The 16,341-nt window shown below is 46.2% G+C and overlaps 1 protein-coding gene across 16 annotated transcripts in view; it reads right to left on the reverse strand.

Moving 5' to 3' along the window:
* Positions 1-5,852: 5,852 nt before the first annotated feature.
* Positions 5,853-16,341, reverse strand: part of ADGRL3 (adhesion G protein-coupled receptor L3) — a 406,353-nt gene continuing 395,864 nt past the window's right edge. For 13 of the 16 annotated variants that reach the window (XM_071742549.1, XM_071742548.1, XM_071742537.1 and 10 more), the window contains one exon: positions 12,326-14,753. In XM_071742549.1, coding sequence (XP_071598650.1) covers positions 13,948-14,753 — 806 coding nt within the window. In that variant the 3' untranslated portion in view covers positions 12,326-13,947. Of the gene's footprint in view, positions 6,856-12,325; positions 14,754-16,341 lie in introns of those variants that run through there. The other 3 variants (XM_071742547.1, XM_071742545.1, XM_071742546.1) reach the window with 3 other exon arrangements.

Consider the following 16,341-nt stretch of genomic DNA (forward strand, 5'->3'; position numbering starts at 1 on the left):
TGAGGTGACAGAGCCTGCCACAGCTTACCCCTCAGCATAGATGGGGACAAATACTTTGCAGCATCATATCTTATATTTTAGCCCCTGATGACCACAGCAGAACATTGGAAAAAGGCACAGCACCAGCCAGCTGCCATGTCCAGTGATGCACCAGAGAGCTGCATCCAGCTTGTCCAAAACTTGGCTTAACCCTGCCTGGCCAGTGGCACCAAACGCCACTGGGACGTGTTCTTGAAAAGCTAATTGTGACAACAAATATTATACAACTTCAGAATAAATCATTATTTTGCCTTTCCTCTGAGCAGGCTTATTTTAAGTGCCACTTGCTCTGTTTCCATTGCTAATGAGCACCAGCTGACCTATTTGTTCTCTGCTGTGCCTTCCACAGCAAATCACAGCTTTACATCAAAGGTACAGAATATTGGATCCAGAATTTCATTGGCAAATTTTTTGCACATGAACCCGTTGGTTGCTTTCCCCAAATGGTTTTTCCTCCCTCATCTTGCTAGAGCAGAGTATTGCTCCTTTGCATGTCTCTTCTCTCTGTTATTCCCTCAGCTTGACTGAAATATATATGAGATGAGTCAGAATTTGAACTCTCACTGTGTGTTTCTAATACAAAGTCCCTGCTTGTCTGGGGACTTAAGACAGATATTTAATTTTAGATAAGAAATACTGGTGACATCATGCCTTTGATTTCTTGGCTGGATGTCTGTGCAGCCAGCACATAGTGAAATTATTCAGCCATAACTGGAAGCTGCTCAACATTCAGTGTAGGTACAGAGCAGCCTGGGTGGTGCTGAGGGGGATGGCACATGGGAGTTGTTACCCCCAGTAACTCCATCCAAAAGCATATCTATAATGGTAAAGCATCTTGCAAGGAAAAACTGGGTTTTCTAAGACATCTTTGTGCAGCTGCTGCATCCCCTGGACAGCAAAGCTCCAAGCAGGGTGTTCCAGCATGAGACTCAGCTACCTTTACCCCACCTGCCACATCTTGATTTGTACCCTCTCAACACACACACTGGATAGCCTGGATTTAGCCTCAGCATCACCACTTAGCTTCAGCTTCCCACAGCAACAGATGCTGGCAAATGCTTCTACACAGAAGGAAGCATACACACAATGGCTTCATTTTTAGCTTTACAACTTAAAAAAAACCAACCCAAGACATACCTTCTTTTTACTTGGAAACACAGCTAACTAAAAGCTCATATGAATGGAGGGAAGCTTGAGAGAAAAAAAAAAATCAGTCTCCTGCAGTAACACCTTCTAGTCAAGATGGTTTTGGCTACATTGTGCTGACAAATTTTCAGCCTTTCCTACAATTTTATACCTTCCTACACAGCAGGTGTTACCAAAAAGATCTGGGGGAGATGTTACCAAGGATAAACAGGGCATAAGACAGGAAATAAAATCTATCTGCTGAGACATGAGGCAAACTGCAGTACTTACCCATCAGCAGAAACAGCTCAGCACTTGGGGAGGTTTACCACAGGGTCCCACAGGCTCCTCATTCCTCACAATCTGCAGTTATCCTTGAAACATCTTCCTGGAGTGTCCCTTCAGCCAGGATTTATAAGTTTCCTGCAAGCACTATTACCTTAATTACTTGGGTCTGCATAGAGGAAAGCATCATCAGCTGGGCTTGCTAAGGGGGCTCTAAACACACCCAGGTGTGCTCCTGTTACTCTCCCCACTAGGGACTAGAAATAACATCCAGGTGGACACAAAGCTGATCAAAGCAAGCTCCTTACCTTCACACAAGCATTCCCTAATTGCCCTAATTGATAAGCACACCTGTAGAATATGGAAGTCACGGTTGAGACAGAAAATAGAAGAAAAATGGTGGGAATCTGCCTGTAAGCATCCCACAGACATGTCTAACCCAAAAGCTACATCTCTCCACAGCAGGGATGAAGCCCTCAGCTCCAGGGCTGTGGTTTGATACATCACCGTGGCCTCAGGTCAGGATCAGCCCACCTCAGACTTTGGGATGGTGGATTTTAACTTCTGTCTGAAAGCCACAAAATCGATGCATATGGGAGCTATCCCATATAAAATAGCTCATAAAGCATCACTGATATTTTAGTTTGCAGTGATGTTTTTGATTTATTTTGTGTCACTTTATGAGTAAGAAACCAAAACCAAATCCACAAAACCCCATTTGGGGCATCTTGCAATCCTTTGCTGCCCAACAAAAGTGACTAACAATGTAGTTCTGTGCCCCAAGAAAGGGGGGGTGCTAGTCCTTGGTGAAATGAGGTTGCTGAGCCTCAGCTGCCCACATGACATTTCCATATCCCTGCCCAAGACAGCATGATTTGGCCCCACACCCCTATCTAAGAAGTTTCATGTTAAACAATCAAACAAACAAAAACCTGATCCATAACTTCCCTGATGCTGGAAGTATGAATTTGCAATAGAAGGATGCTCTTGGCATTAAATATTAACCAGCTGCAGTGCAAAGTGGATTCAAGGCAGAATGGTTGTGGTTGTTCTTGGTTTGCTTGTGGGAGACATGGGGTTTGCTTTACAAACTCTATATGCTATCCATGCACTGGCCATGGGAATAAAGCACCAGCAATGTTACCCCCATGTTGTGAGCTCCTAACAGCTCTTCAGTTATCACTACAATGGTTGTGAGGCACATGTACCCCCCATCATCACTCTCTTAAGAGCCTATGATCTTGAAACTCTAGCCCAGGGTGCTAGCATGTGGTGATTTCCCAGGCATTCCTAACACTACTGTAATCTCTTACCTAAAAAAAAAAAAAACCAAAACACCAGAAAACCATGAGTGTGAAGTATGGCTGCAGGCTCAGCAGGGGTGTTGCTTTGGTTCCTCAGGGAGCTACTAATTAATTATTTCTGACCCTGTAACAGAAGCAAATAGATGCCAGGCTTCTTTTTTTAACCCTTTTTTCCCTCCCAGCCTTTGACCTTTTAAAAGGTATAATACCTTACTGAAGCTCATTGTACACCAACTTGCTGGGGTATCAGGTCAGGGGTTCTGTGGGTTAATCCTGTGCTGAGTAATGAAGCACTGCATTTAACCACGTTTAAGACTTCTATGTTTGCTCACGTAGCACCACTTGCTGTATCACCTACAGTGAAGTGCAGCATTCAGTTCACCTTCTCTAGACACCGATTATTTTCTGTGCCTCTAATGTGCCAATTCTTATGTGCCTACACACTAAAAATGTTTCTACACGGCTCCTAAAAGGAAAGCTTTTTTCTTTCATTTCAATAAATCCTTTTAGTCTCCATTCCTTGGTCCCTGGGACAAGCAGCTTGGTGTGCTGAGGTGTCATCTGGTGCTGTCCTCCTGTCCCCTGATCAAGCCTGGGGCTGCAGCCAGTGGGCAGTGCCACCCCCAGGCCTGTCTGCTGCATGCTGGCTCCCTCTTGCTTGCTTAGGCTTGCAGCAATTTTTCTATGCATCAGAGTATTTCTGTTGGCTTTGATGCAATACCACTCAGATCTCCTGTATTAGGGGTGTATTTTTTTTTTTCATGTGAAATATTGCAGCAGCTAATTGCAATTACCAGAAAGCAGATACAAGAGTGCTTGTTGATTGCCAGTAGACAAAGACACTTTGGAAATCTTGGGTTTTGCTATAGATGAAAAGCCATAAATTTTAAAATAGAAACCACATTATCACTTACAATTTCCGTTTGCTAACAAATTCTGCTAAACAAAATTGGTGGCAGATTAAGTAAACATTTATACATAAATAAAACACTGAAGATCTCTTCAGTTATTGAGATGCAGCCAGTTCAGTCTCTCGTAAATAATAATGATGAATGCTGGCATTAGAGTGCATGATAAAGCTACCTAGCCTCAAACTCTTAGGCAAACTAATCTATAGGCATGAATCAATCAGTTCATTTTAGTCATACTGATGTTATATAAATGTCACTAAAATCAATGCCTGAAAGATGTAACACACACAAGGAAGTCCTCATGCAGCACATCTAACTGGGGTCAACCCCCCCAACACCCAGCTTCACACCAAACACAACTATACAAGTAGTTTGAGTAAGTGATTTTCATAGAAAACTCAAGGGCAGGCCTGTAAGGAGCAGGTGGGGATGAGAAAAATCTGGTGCATTATGAATTTCAAGCAATGGTGAGCTCTTTCTTGAGAATGTACATTTTATTAATGCTCGCTGTGACAGCTTTTCAGACTGGTTCATCACCAGAGTACAGTAATTACAATGTATTAAGATTCATTCCATGCCTGAGGAGTAAGGAAATCCAGTTAAGATATGGAAATGAGGAAAAATGTCAATCAGTAGTGACTCAGGGGTGGGTTTGATCAAAACTCTGCCCTAGGTCACCCACCAGCTGGGTGGGTTTGGTAACAGCCCCTCCTGGACCTGCTCTGTCCCCCCCTCCACCTGTAACCTGTGAAGGAGGCAGCAGATGGGATTCATAATTTTTTCTTAGGAGTTGGGGTCAGTCTGGCTTGTTTTTACAACCATCACCACTATGTACCTGGTGTCAGCCTCCTGGGGGTTGGAGAGAGAGAGACACTGAAGGCTGTTGTAAAGCCCTCCATGAATAACTCTCCTAGACAAAATGGGAAAGGGCTTAAGGTGTGGGGTGATGGGATTGTCTAGGGAGAGAACCTAATAGTGAGGGCTCCACTGAAAATAACCCAAACAACAAACCAACACTCACCCACAGCTCCCCTGTGATCTGGTGGAAAACCAGGGAAATTCTCCTTTCCTGCAATTGCAGTTCCCCTTTCATCCCATGCAGCAATTCAGCCCTCCCTCAGGACAGGCAGCCATGGGCTCAGCATTTAGCACAGTCCTGTGAAGCTCTAGGAACTGTAAGGATTGTCCTCTCATGACTGTGATAGATCACAAACTTTCAAACTTTTTGGAGACATTTATTTTAAATAGGCAGCTTCCAATTTCTCTTGATTGTTCACTGCCCTTTTCTTGCAAAGGTGTGGGGGCTTTGCCCCCTGTATCATGCTAAATGTGCAATAATTGGTTGTAAACCAATTGCACCTGGCTTTTGATGGGGAGAAAACACTTCCACTTTGACCCTGCTTCCTTGCAAAATACCACAGACTTTTATGTCTAGAGAAAGTTATTCTGGATAATTTAAAAAAAAAGTTAATTTTTTTTTTTTTTTTTTTTAAATTTCCCTCTGCTGCATGAATCCACACAGTTGGAATAAGTAAGGCATACATAAGCTGTAAGGGGAAACCCTCCTCTCCTGCTTCCAGCAGGTACCACTCTGCAGCAGCCTGCATCCTGAAGCATCCATGCCCAAGCAGAGCCCTGCACTGCTGGAAGCACCTGCAGATGGCCACTGCTGTGTCGTGGTGGGACAGCAGATGACAACTCAACCCAAAGCAGACATTTAGCAGCTTTTTTTTGCTCAGCTGACACCACCCCCCAGGCCTGCTGTGCCTTGCCCCCCAGAGAGACATCTACACTCCTCTGCACTCCTTCTAATGAAGGTGGGCCAGGTAGTGTTACTTCTCCAATGTGTTTCAGCACAGAAAGTTGAGTACACCATCCACAGCCATGTCCTCTCTGTTTTCAGACACAGCTGAACAGAGATGGGGACCTGTGCTGGCTGCAGACACCAGTGCAGGGCAGAGTCTTGCACACACGTTTGCACACATGCCAAGGAGAAGGCTGATGTGAACACAGATGTTGGTGAATGCCTCCATTTACCCAGCCATAGAGTTGGCCCAACACCATGAACATGGTTTCCAGGGTTTCTTTTCTTTTTTTTATCCTTTTTAATGAGTGCTAAAATCCTCAGGGGAACCACACCAATAGAGCTTGCATCCCTGTGGTGATTTCTGTCCATCCCACCACCCCTCCACACCTGCAACGAGCAACCCAAGTCCTCTGTGGCAGCAGCTGAGCCTTTACACCAGCAGATCATGCCCCCCCCCCCCACCCCCCCTCGTTGATGGGAACAAAGGTGCAAAGTCTGCCCAGTCCTCTGCAGTTGTGTCCATTGCTTTCAGGTGCCTCTCATGCCCCCTGTGGTCCCCGTTTGTCCATCCCCAGCTGAGCTGATTGAGAAACGCTATCTTTAACATACTAAGGCTTTTTTTTTTTTTTTTTCTCTCCAAAAAATATTTATATTTACACAAGACAATAAAATCTGAGCAGCTTTCCTCCCAGAAGCTTTTGCCAAGTGGCTCTGCTGCTGGATATGTGTGCTGGTCCCTATTTACAAGCAGCAGCTTCACTCAGCAGTTTTCTGCTGGCAAGTTCAGCTTCTTCCAGCATAAGGACTATTTCTTTGTCCCTCTTTTTGTTCCCTCGTTACCTCTCCACACAGCCAAGTCTGTATTTACAACAGGGAGCTGGACTGGGCAGGGTGTCCCTTATATAGCCCAGCTTGCAAGCACAGAGAGGGTCTCAGGATGGGTGTTGAGCATGCTCAGTCATCTTTCAGTGTTTCCCAGTTGCAAAGTCAACGTTTGGTGCACACAAAACTTGCTTCTTATTACAAAAGACATTTCTTGCCCTTTCTGTTCATTAAAAAAAAAAAAAAAAAAAAAAAAAGTGACTGACCAAGCAGCAAGGGCACTTCCCAGGGCAGTGCCAAGCACAGGCAGGGGGAACCCCAGCTGAGCTGTTTTCTCCTTGGGGATACAAAGGTTTGCCCGGGGGTTTTGGTTGAGGCTCATGTCTCCAGCCTCTCCTGTTGTGCAATCCCAAATGAGGGAGGGGTGAATGGAGGTGCAGAGGAGCTGAGGATGTGCAGTGATGTGGGCTCAGCAGGGCAGGCTCAGAGGGGCCCTAGATAACACTGTCCTCCATGGTGACTCTCCTGAAGACCGGCTCCTGCTTCGGCGTCCTTCCGCTTTCTGTGGAGAACAAGGGGATAGGAGGTAAAGCCCCAGAACAGGACCCTGCAGCAGCCACCAGCTATTTTTAAGACCATTTCCCCCCTCAAACAAAGCATGGGATGCCCAGGCTTGCCTCGAAAGGAAAGGCTTGCTCAGAACAGGTGAAAGCATTTATGCACCAGCATCCCATCAGGAACCTCCCCTCCAGCTCTTTCAGCTGAAGCTGGTGGCACAGCTGCCTGGCTTTGTCTCCACCAGTCAGACATTTGTCCAGTGGCAGAAGGACCAGCAACATCCCTGCTGCCACTGCTCTCTGGCTGAAGGGCAATGCCTGGGTACCTCTTTGCTCCTCTGGGTTTAGCCCAGGTCAAGCAAGGAGAGCCCAGAGCCGAGCTGCAACCACCAGCTCATAACAATCCAACAGGGCTTGTTTGAGTAAACTGTATTTTTTTATGGTCCCCTCCACCCCTTAATAATAGTATAAATGACTGCAGAGTAAACAGATTTGTTTTGCTATCAGACATTATCTGAAGGGCACTTCACATCCTGAGTGCTCTGCTTTACAGCTGCCTCTACAATCACTGCAGCCCCTGGGAAGAAAATCCCTTCTTCTGCACACACAGCTTGGGCAGAGGCAGCCATGTGCAGTCTGGGGTGAAAACATGCAGTCTTTTTCAAAAGTAACATTTTAGTGAGAATGTAAGATAGCCTAGATGCATTCAGAAAGAATCAGGAGCTGTTCTGCAATGCTATTCTATGTATAAACTCCATCTCCCACCCAAGGGCCAGCACATCTGTGTTGCTCTGTGCAGCAGCACAGCAAACACCACAGGGAAAGCATGGGGGGGCAGAGCCATCAACTTTTCAGGCATCTCCTGCCTTGGTTATTTTTGCTGTTGAGTGTTTTCATCCTTTCCTTCTTGCTCATCTCTTCCCTCGTCCCAAGCAGTAGAATGTGTTTTTTCTTTGTTTCCACTGCTACTAGCTCAGCAGGCTGCTTTGCATTGCCTGGGTGCTCAGTGTATCTTGGGGGTAAAAACCCCATCTTCCTCACCTGTTACTCTGAAGCATTATTTCAGGCTGGGACCAACAGCAGCTCAAGCAATGAGGCCTCTTACCTGTATGTGCCAGTGCAACAAGGAGGGGGAGGCAGAGGTGACCAAAGGGTAGAGCTGAGAAGCAACTCAATTGTTTATTGGCAGGGACCCTCAAAAAAAGGGGCTGCTGAAGTCCTTGGCAAATCATAAAACCTTCTATTTATTTATTTATTCATTTACATTTTAAAAAAAGTTAAGGAAAGCAGAGGCTTCAGGCACAGGAAGGCTTCAGCCTGCCTCAAACTGGCCTCCCATCACAGGTGGGCTAATCCCATATGACTCCATGCATTCTCTCCATCAACCTATGGAAAGCACCTGAGAAACTTCTCTTGCCACATTTTAGCCAAAGGATGAAGCCTTGCCATAAACCAGGGGATTTTAGGGGCTTTTTCTTTGAGTTCTCTCTGCCCAAAGTCCATTTTCCCACCCCCTTGCAGCCTTTGTGCAACCAAGTGCTAAGGGATGCCTGGGGCCAGGTTCTGCATACCCAGCAATCCTCTGTTGACCATTTGGTTTTCAACCTTCATCCCCAAACCATTTATCAGTGGATGTTACCACAAGTTTGTGCTCCTGGGAAGGTGAAGCCTTTGCTGCCAGGGGCACACACAGTATGCTTGCAGGGAGCTTTCCTGCCATGGGGACCTCAATTATACTGAGATGCTTCAGAGGGAAGTGGGTGAAGACAGGCTGAAAATAGTTTTACTATAGCCATAATTTAGCCATCAAGCATCCTGCTGCTGGAAATAACCTTTTCAAAGGTGTAACATAAGATGCAGTCGATTGTGTCAGGCAGAGATCCCGGGTGATCCGTGCAGGTATTCACTCCTGTGCACAGCAGCTGAGGAGGTTGTGCAGCAGCTGGTTGTGTCTTACAGATTGTTGTTTAGGGTTGTAAGCAACGTTGTCAAAATATCAAGCATTTGCTTCCAGCACATAATAACTGCTCTGTGTACCAATACTTTTTTTTATTTATTGAGATTTTAGCTTGGGTTTTTACATGGGTACATTGTATTTGGAGTAGAAATATAAGAAAAGAAAATATGTGCAGGATAAAGAAATGTAAAAAGAAAGCAGCAAATAGTTAGCATGGTTTTTGTTGTTGTTGTTGGCATTTTGCTGGGGAAGACTATCACCATCTGTCTGGCTTACCACAGCCAATAAAGAGTAAGCACCTGCAAAAGTTTTTCTGATGTGAGAATGATGCTGTGGGAAAAAAACAATTTCCAAGCTATCCTGTCTTGATATATGAGCAGCTCATCCCCCCTGAACTGGGATGATGCCTGATCTGGTATATGATCCATGCATTCCTAGGACTTGCCAAAGCCCTTAAAGAGCAGGACTGGCCCTGCAGCATCTCCCTGACTCTCAGTGCAGAGCAGGGGGTGTTGCTGCCTCCCTGGGGTACCCCTCTGGCTGCTGTCCCCTGGCCACAGTGCTCATGTCCCTGCCCAGGATGGCCACTGAGCTGTGACCACTGCTGGCCTTCCTGCCAGCAGCCAGCACTGATATTTCATCTGGTGTCAGCTTTACAGTGCAGGATTTTCCCCACACTGTCACTGGAGAGCCTGTGATGTCATGATGCTCCTGTCACGTTCATGATCACAGACTATCTATTCATTAAATAAATTTTGCATAGCATCTAGCTGAATGCAGCAGGTAGCTAAAAATAAAATACTTTTCTTTCTAAATGAAAGGAGAAGATCAGGGTGTGACAGATGACCAAGCTTGTGCTCTTAGGCTTTCCTGAGATAGCTTTTTAATAAGATGAGCTACCTTTTCTATCCCTCTTGTCTAGGCAAGCCTGCAGGGTATTATATTCTTTATAAACGAGCAAGATCAGGAGCATACGGGGGTGTGTGAGCAAGAGGCCAGCTGGCCACAGAAGGAAGAGGGATGCGGGTGCCAGGGACACACAGAGAGAAACACAAAGACTCCCCAGAGCTCAGTGCCTCCCACTGCTGCTACCCTTTCCCCTGGCCCTCTTAAGCATCTCACTGTACCTGGGAGCAGGGAGGAAGGAAAGAGATTGGTTTACAACCACAGGCTGTAGGAAATTAAATGCAATCAACAGGCAGAAACGAGCAGCACCATGATAAGTAATACTGTCTGCACAGTGCTTCCCTATCCCCAGCAGCCCTCCAGTCTTAAGTCTTTCCTGGCATATCTTAGCCCTTGTGTCACTCCCTCACATGTTTCATAGAGATCTGTAGAGTCTCTTAAGACTCTTGCAGAAAATGAGCTGGCATTGCCTGGTGGGGTCAAGGTGTCCTTAAGCAGTAGAAAACAGCAATTGCACAGTAAACTGGTACATCAGATGGTTGTGGGATTACACAGGAAAAACAACCCAGTCCCGTGCAGATGAGAAGTGAGGGGAAAAAATGGGATTCTCAACTTGCAAAGCATCCCAAGATGATTTCCAGGAAAGTGCAAGGCACAGAGTTTCACCCTTCATCCACCTCTTCCTGCCTGCAAATAAAGACTTCTGAAAGGACGCCTCAAGCTGGGGATCAGCACTGACAACCCTCACCCCCAGCATGCTGGGCAGCCCATGCCTCCCAGAGGTGGTCCTGTGTTTCAGAAAAGGGGCTCTGTGAATCCAGCTGATGTTTTCATTGGATCAGGCACTGAGGCACTGCCTGTTTGGCTCTGTTCTGTTTGGTTTTCACTGAAAGGAGGATGCAGACTGCAGCTGAACAATGAGGCTTTAATCTTCTCCTTATAAAGCAAATCCATCTCAGTGGTGTGGGGTGGTTTTGTTTTTGGTTTTTTTTTTTTCCTTTTTTTTTTTTGTGTCAAAAAAATCTCTGAAAAAGAAAATCCCCCCAGTGCAGGGCTGATTATCCCCTTCAGTGCAGCTTGCAAAGATATGTGCCCCAAGCACAGGTATGGACTTAATACCAGAGTCACTACTGCCTCTCCATCAGGCTGTTTTCTCACAGCTCCTTGGATCAGCATTAAGAAATGACTTAGAACTTCTGCAGCTCGCTACAAAAGATGCCACTACACTGCCAGTTGAGTAAGAATTATATTCACTGAGCTACTTATCAACACACAGAAACCTTCACCATGCCCATAATCAGCTATCTGACACCACAAAAATTCATATTCAATGGGGAAAAAAGTGACAAAAATAACCTCAATCCTGCTCCTTCCGTCAAACTAAATTACAGTCTCAAACCATTTTTGGCTTAATATAATAATATCTACTTCCCCTCTGCTCTGTGATTCAGCTGTTTCCAAAGATATAAGAAGCACCAAAAGTGAATCCTGTGGTGCCAGAACAGCCCAGGGATGGAAATAATCAGCTTGAAAATAAACAGTGTTTTTTTGCAGTCAAAACTGCTAACAGGCATGATAGGCTTGGTGGAGAGAAACTCAAGCAAGAAGGGATGGAGAAGAGTGGAAAAACAGCTTATTCACTGATAAATACAAAATACACAGCAAGGCTGGGGATGAATGACCGATCAGAGTAAAAAAAGTCAAAAGATTTTTCAGGAGGCTACAATCATCCCAAAGCAAATCACTGTGTTTGGTTTGCATAGCTTCAGGCATGCAGGTAAATGCTGTGCTGATCATGTGCCTCTCATTTTACCATATATTTACCATATATTTTGCTATAGTGTGTCTCGCAATCTGCATTTATTTAATCCTGCCACATCCCTGGAAAACCATTTTTTTGGAGTCTACGACAGTGAAAGTAAAATGAAAATGGAAAATAAAATGAAACAAGGAAGCAGCATCAAGAGCATGAACATGACCCAGCTGGTCAGTGGATGCTTTGCTAGGAAGCCAGGTGATTCCCAGACTTCCAATTGGAAATGCTCCCTTGCCAAACCTAGACCCAGCAAGATGCCCAAGAGTCATCACTGCTCAGTCAGAAATGAAGTTTCCTCCCCAAGATGGTGTGGCCTGAGTGCTCAGGTGACTCAAATGAGACCCTTCTGTAGGTTATGGATACCACCAAATACCACCACCCCCTGGTTCTTCCTCACGAAGATCCCTGCTGAGCAGAACTGAGCATCATGCAAGGTCTCAGAAGAACCAAAATTAAATTAAAAAAAAAAAAAAAAAAAAAATTACAGTGTGATTAAATGGTATGACACATGAAGTACTACACTCAACTCATCCCTGTGTTGTTGGCTAATTTATACTGTAGGCACCAAACAGGCCTGGAATCCCCTGCAACCAATGTCAATGGGTGTTGTTCTCACCCCTACACAAGTGCCCCTGGCCTCTGCTGCATCCATCACCCCTGTGCTAAACATGCTCAGCTCAGGCCTTTCTTTGGCACTGCTCACCCATGCCACAAAGGAGTGGAGACACCCTCAAGACAGTAATGGAGAGAGGAACAACATCAAAAAATTAATTGTACAGTACATACATACAGTATCTTCTAAATTGTGATCAGTTGTTTATTGGTTGGCAAACAAGCTTCACTTTTACAACAAATATTAGTAATGAGGTCATTCAACTGTTGAGACCATACAAAATGGATCATAAATTAAAAAAAAGAAAAAAAGAAGAATTGATACTCCGTGCTGCTAATTTACCTCCAGAAAGCCTATGTTACTTAAAAATCCTGTCAAATAAATAAATTTCCTGTTAGGAAAAATAATGAACTGAAGACTTTTAATTTTTTTTTTTAAATTCACTGCAAAGTAATTTTTAGTTCACTATGTGTCAATCGATTTTCTTTTTAACCACTGCAGTACAAGTGCCTAAACCAAGGGACCAGATGGAGCCGTGAAGGCCCTTCACTCCTCCAGGGTTATGGCCAGCTACTGTGGAAGCCCTGCTGTGACTATAAAACCCCCAAATTTCAGCTCCTGGATGGTCATGATGGGTTGTGCACTGTCAATGGGGACGTTTGCCCTTCTCTAGTCTGCCAGAAGGTCTGTCTGCAACATGCCAGCTGAAAAAAGTCATAGAGGAAAGAAAGAGATTGCCTTGGCTGAAAAGAAACAGTGATGGTGGTACCAAAAACGGTCCTTACGAAGTGATGTTTGCTTTTATTTTATTCCCCCAGTGAGATTTTTTTTTTTTTTACTGAGATGGGGAGGGAATGGAGGGAAGGGGTAGTGGAAGAGACAAAACAGAAATTAAAAAAAAAAAAAAAAAGAAAAAAAAAGAAAGGAGGAGGAGTTATGAAAAGCCTTGCTCCTACTGGTAGACAAACTTACAAGACCAGCACAACAGAAAAAAGTTCTTTTTTTTTTTTTTCCACTACATTAACAGGGACGCAAGTTCTGGAGGAACAGAAAGCAGACTATATGTGCAATGCTAGTATCTGTACATTACATAGAAATTGTTTGCTTCTCTTTTTCTGCCATTAGTTTTTATCATCCGTTAATACAGCAAAACATAAAATATGCCTTTAGCACAGAATTCTAGGATTCCCTTCCATCTCATTAAATTTGTTTTCATTTTGTTTGCTCCCACAGCCAAGGGAACTGTGGTGAGACCAAGTTGTGAGTGACCAAAACCCATGACGTGATCTGGACAGGTAAGAAAGAGTTTTGTTAGCTTGTTTTTGTGCAGCACTACCACCCGGATGCATCATCACTACTAGTTTCAAATGCACATTTTTGGCCTTTCGTTTATTTTTCTTTGCTTTTTTTTTTTCCCCCCACCCCCTCTTAAATCGGGTCCTTGGTATTAAGAGCAACACAGCATCAAGGATTGTTTAAACAAACACAGCATAACTTGAGAAGGCCACAAAGTGTGCCATTATCTATCTCTTTCATTAACATAATGAAGTCTGTCTGGAGGGAAGGAGGATGAGGGGAGAAGGGGTGGGGGGGGGGCAGCAGTTACTGTCCTCTCCGGGCTGGCCTAAAAATTCCAGTAAAAAAAGTCCAAGAGTTTCCTTTCAAACAGCATGAAGATTTAGGAGTACACACAATATTACCACCGTTTGGATTAACTCAAAAGAGTAAACCGAGCATTATGGAGGGGCTTTTTGTTGTCCATTTGCTTCATTTTTTTTTTTTTTTTTTTTTTTTCTCCGAGTCTTCTATAGACTCGTGACCAAGTGCGCGGGTCCTTTTGCGCTGCCGTCCGGGGGGGTTCCCTCTTTGTTTGGGGGGACTATAAAACCATCACTGCTGCCCCGCCCCAGCTGGTAGTACGTGTGCAGCTGATGGACGTGGTTCCTGGAGCCGAGGTTGGGCATGCTTTTGTAGTACACATCGTCAGCGTCACCGCCGCCGCTTTTGGCCGCGGGGGGGTCGGTCTGGGTGCCGGCGGCGACGCCGTCCGCCGCGGGCATGCCGGCCAGGGCGGGCATGCTGGTGTAGAGAGAATCCCTGTTGGGGGACTGCAGCTCCTCCCCCTGCTCGTCGGTCAGCAGGGGGAAAAAGCTCTCGCTGTGGTCTTGCGGGATGCGTCGCCTGCCGTAGAGGTGGGGCTGGTGGTTGTCTGTGGAGTACACCCGGGAGGGGAGCAGCGGGGCGTCCGACTCCTCGTGGATGAGCTCCAGGCCCAGGCTCTCCTCGTGGGTGAAGGAGGTGGCGTCGTCCAGCACGATGGCGTCGTCCTCGCTCCCGCCGCCCACGCTGTTGACGAGTTTGTTCATCAGGTTGCGGCTCTGCTCGCTGGGGCGCTCGTGGTTGTTCAGGTAGGAGGGGATGTAGTTGGAGGTGAGTTCCTTCAGGATCTTTTTCTCGAGGGCGTTCTCGGTGTGGTTGTACCCACGGTCAAGGATTTGCACGCAGTTGCTGAGGTACTCGCCGCTGGCAATGCTGTAGCTGTTGCCGTGATTACCATTCAGTGGTAGAGTATCCGTGACACTTGTATCCCTGGCATTGTTCAGAAGCCCCTCTGAAAAACATCACACAAGAGAGGGTGACTTGTACAAACAGGACACTCACGCGGGATGTGCACACTCAAACCCCCTTCCTAGGCTGCTGCGGCTGTTGGGGCTTGGCAGCAGGGAGGGCAGAGTCCAGCCACCCGGTCATGGTCTTCCCACCGGAAAAAAAAAACCCCAGAAAGTGCCACCGAGTGTGTGATGTGGTGCAGTCACAGCTGAAGGGGAGCTGTAACCTCCCCCAGCTGGAACCTTCTGTGCTCTGCTCTACGCACTCACAGGGGAGGAAAGGAGAAAGTGGCCCTGGGGTGGTCCCAACTGCCCTGGCTCCAGGTGCTCTGAAAGAGGGGGCTCCCTCATCTCCCCCCTCAAGATGAGGGAGAAGCATTCACAGCCCAGGTAATCACTGCCCCAACTTTGTGTGAAAGTGCATCCTTCCCAGAGGGAACACATGGAAGTGCTCCCCTGCTCTGCTGGGCAGGCTGCCAGGAGGAAGCCATTAGGCCTCAGTGGCAGGATTCAGGGGTTACCAAGGCCCAGCCACAAAGTGCTTCCTGGCCCGGGCTCTTTTGGACCAAAACAAGGGCCAAAAGATGGTGGGGATTTTCTAATGCAACTGAGGTTGGAAGTAGCTGCTGTGGCTTTTCATGAAACCTTTAAAACCAGCTCCCATTTCGCTTGCCACATGAAAGGGGAGGGTTCAGTGGAAGGTACAGGAGGTACCATCACTTCCACGGTGTGGTGGGCTCGGAGGAACCTGTGAGAAATAAGAAGATCTCAGGGAGCCCCAAAGCTAACAGTCTATTGCATCTCTGGTGTGTCTCAGCACAGCCAATGTAGGGCTGGAGCTGGACAGTTTCCCAACACACCATGGGAGATGGTGGGGAAGCAATTTGAGAGCAATGCTGCACACGTGGGCAAGGGAGAAGAAAACCAGGCCCAGCAGTTAAGCTGACACTTTCTTTTTTGGGATTTCTGGGCTCCTCGGGAAGAGTGCAGGTGTAGGGATGCATGAAATAACCTACTGACTTCTCAGCTAAGGGCTCCAGGCACTGCTAAAAAATGGCAAGCAACTCCCAGCAAACTGGAGAGAATCAGAGGAGCCTGTAGGTGACAGTTTCAGATGAAGAGCTGCTCACACCATGCTTGTGACATGGCATGTGTGCTTTCTGAAAACACAGGGTTTGGTCTTTATCTGCGATGGAGAAGTTGCTGCGTGTCAAGGGCTGGGAAGTGCTACTGCAGGCTTTTCTTCTTGGTTTTGAGCGAATACCCCAAATCTATCAGTCACCTTTCAGGTCTCTGATGCTTAGAGGGTGCTTCTGTGTCCTCAGGTGCCCAACAAATCAGGAAACTGTGCCAGAAAAATCAACTAACCATCACAGATAGAGAGCAAAGTCATTGATTTTCACAGTGGAAGCTCTCCAACCAAGTCATGATGGTTGAGGAGAAATGAAAAGTGACAATTTTAGGGGGAGGACTGTACATAATGGGTGATGGATACAACAGCATCTGTCTGATGGTCATGTTGAGTAATGTATGCACTGAGGTGCTGAGCACTGCACAACTGCTGCCAATGCACTGAGCTGGGGTATGGTG

Source organism: Heliangelus exortis, chromosome 4 (genome assembly GCF_036169615.1).
Source record: "Heliangelus exortis chromosome 4, bHelExo1.hap1, whole genome shotgun sequence".
NCBI lineage: Eukaryota > Metazoa > Chordata > Aves > Apodiformes > Trochilidae > Heliangelus > Heliangelus exortis.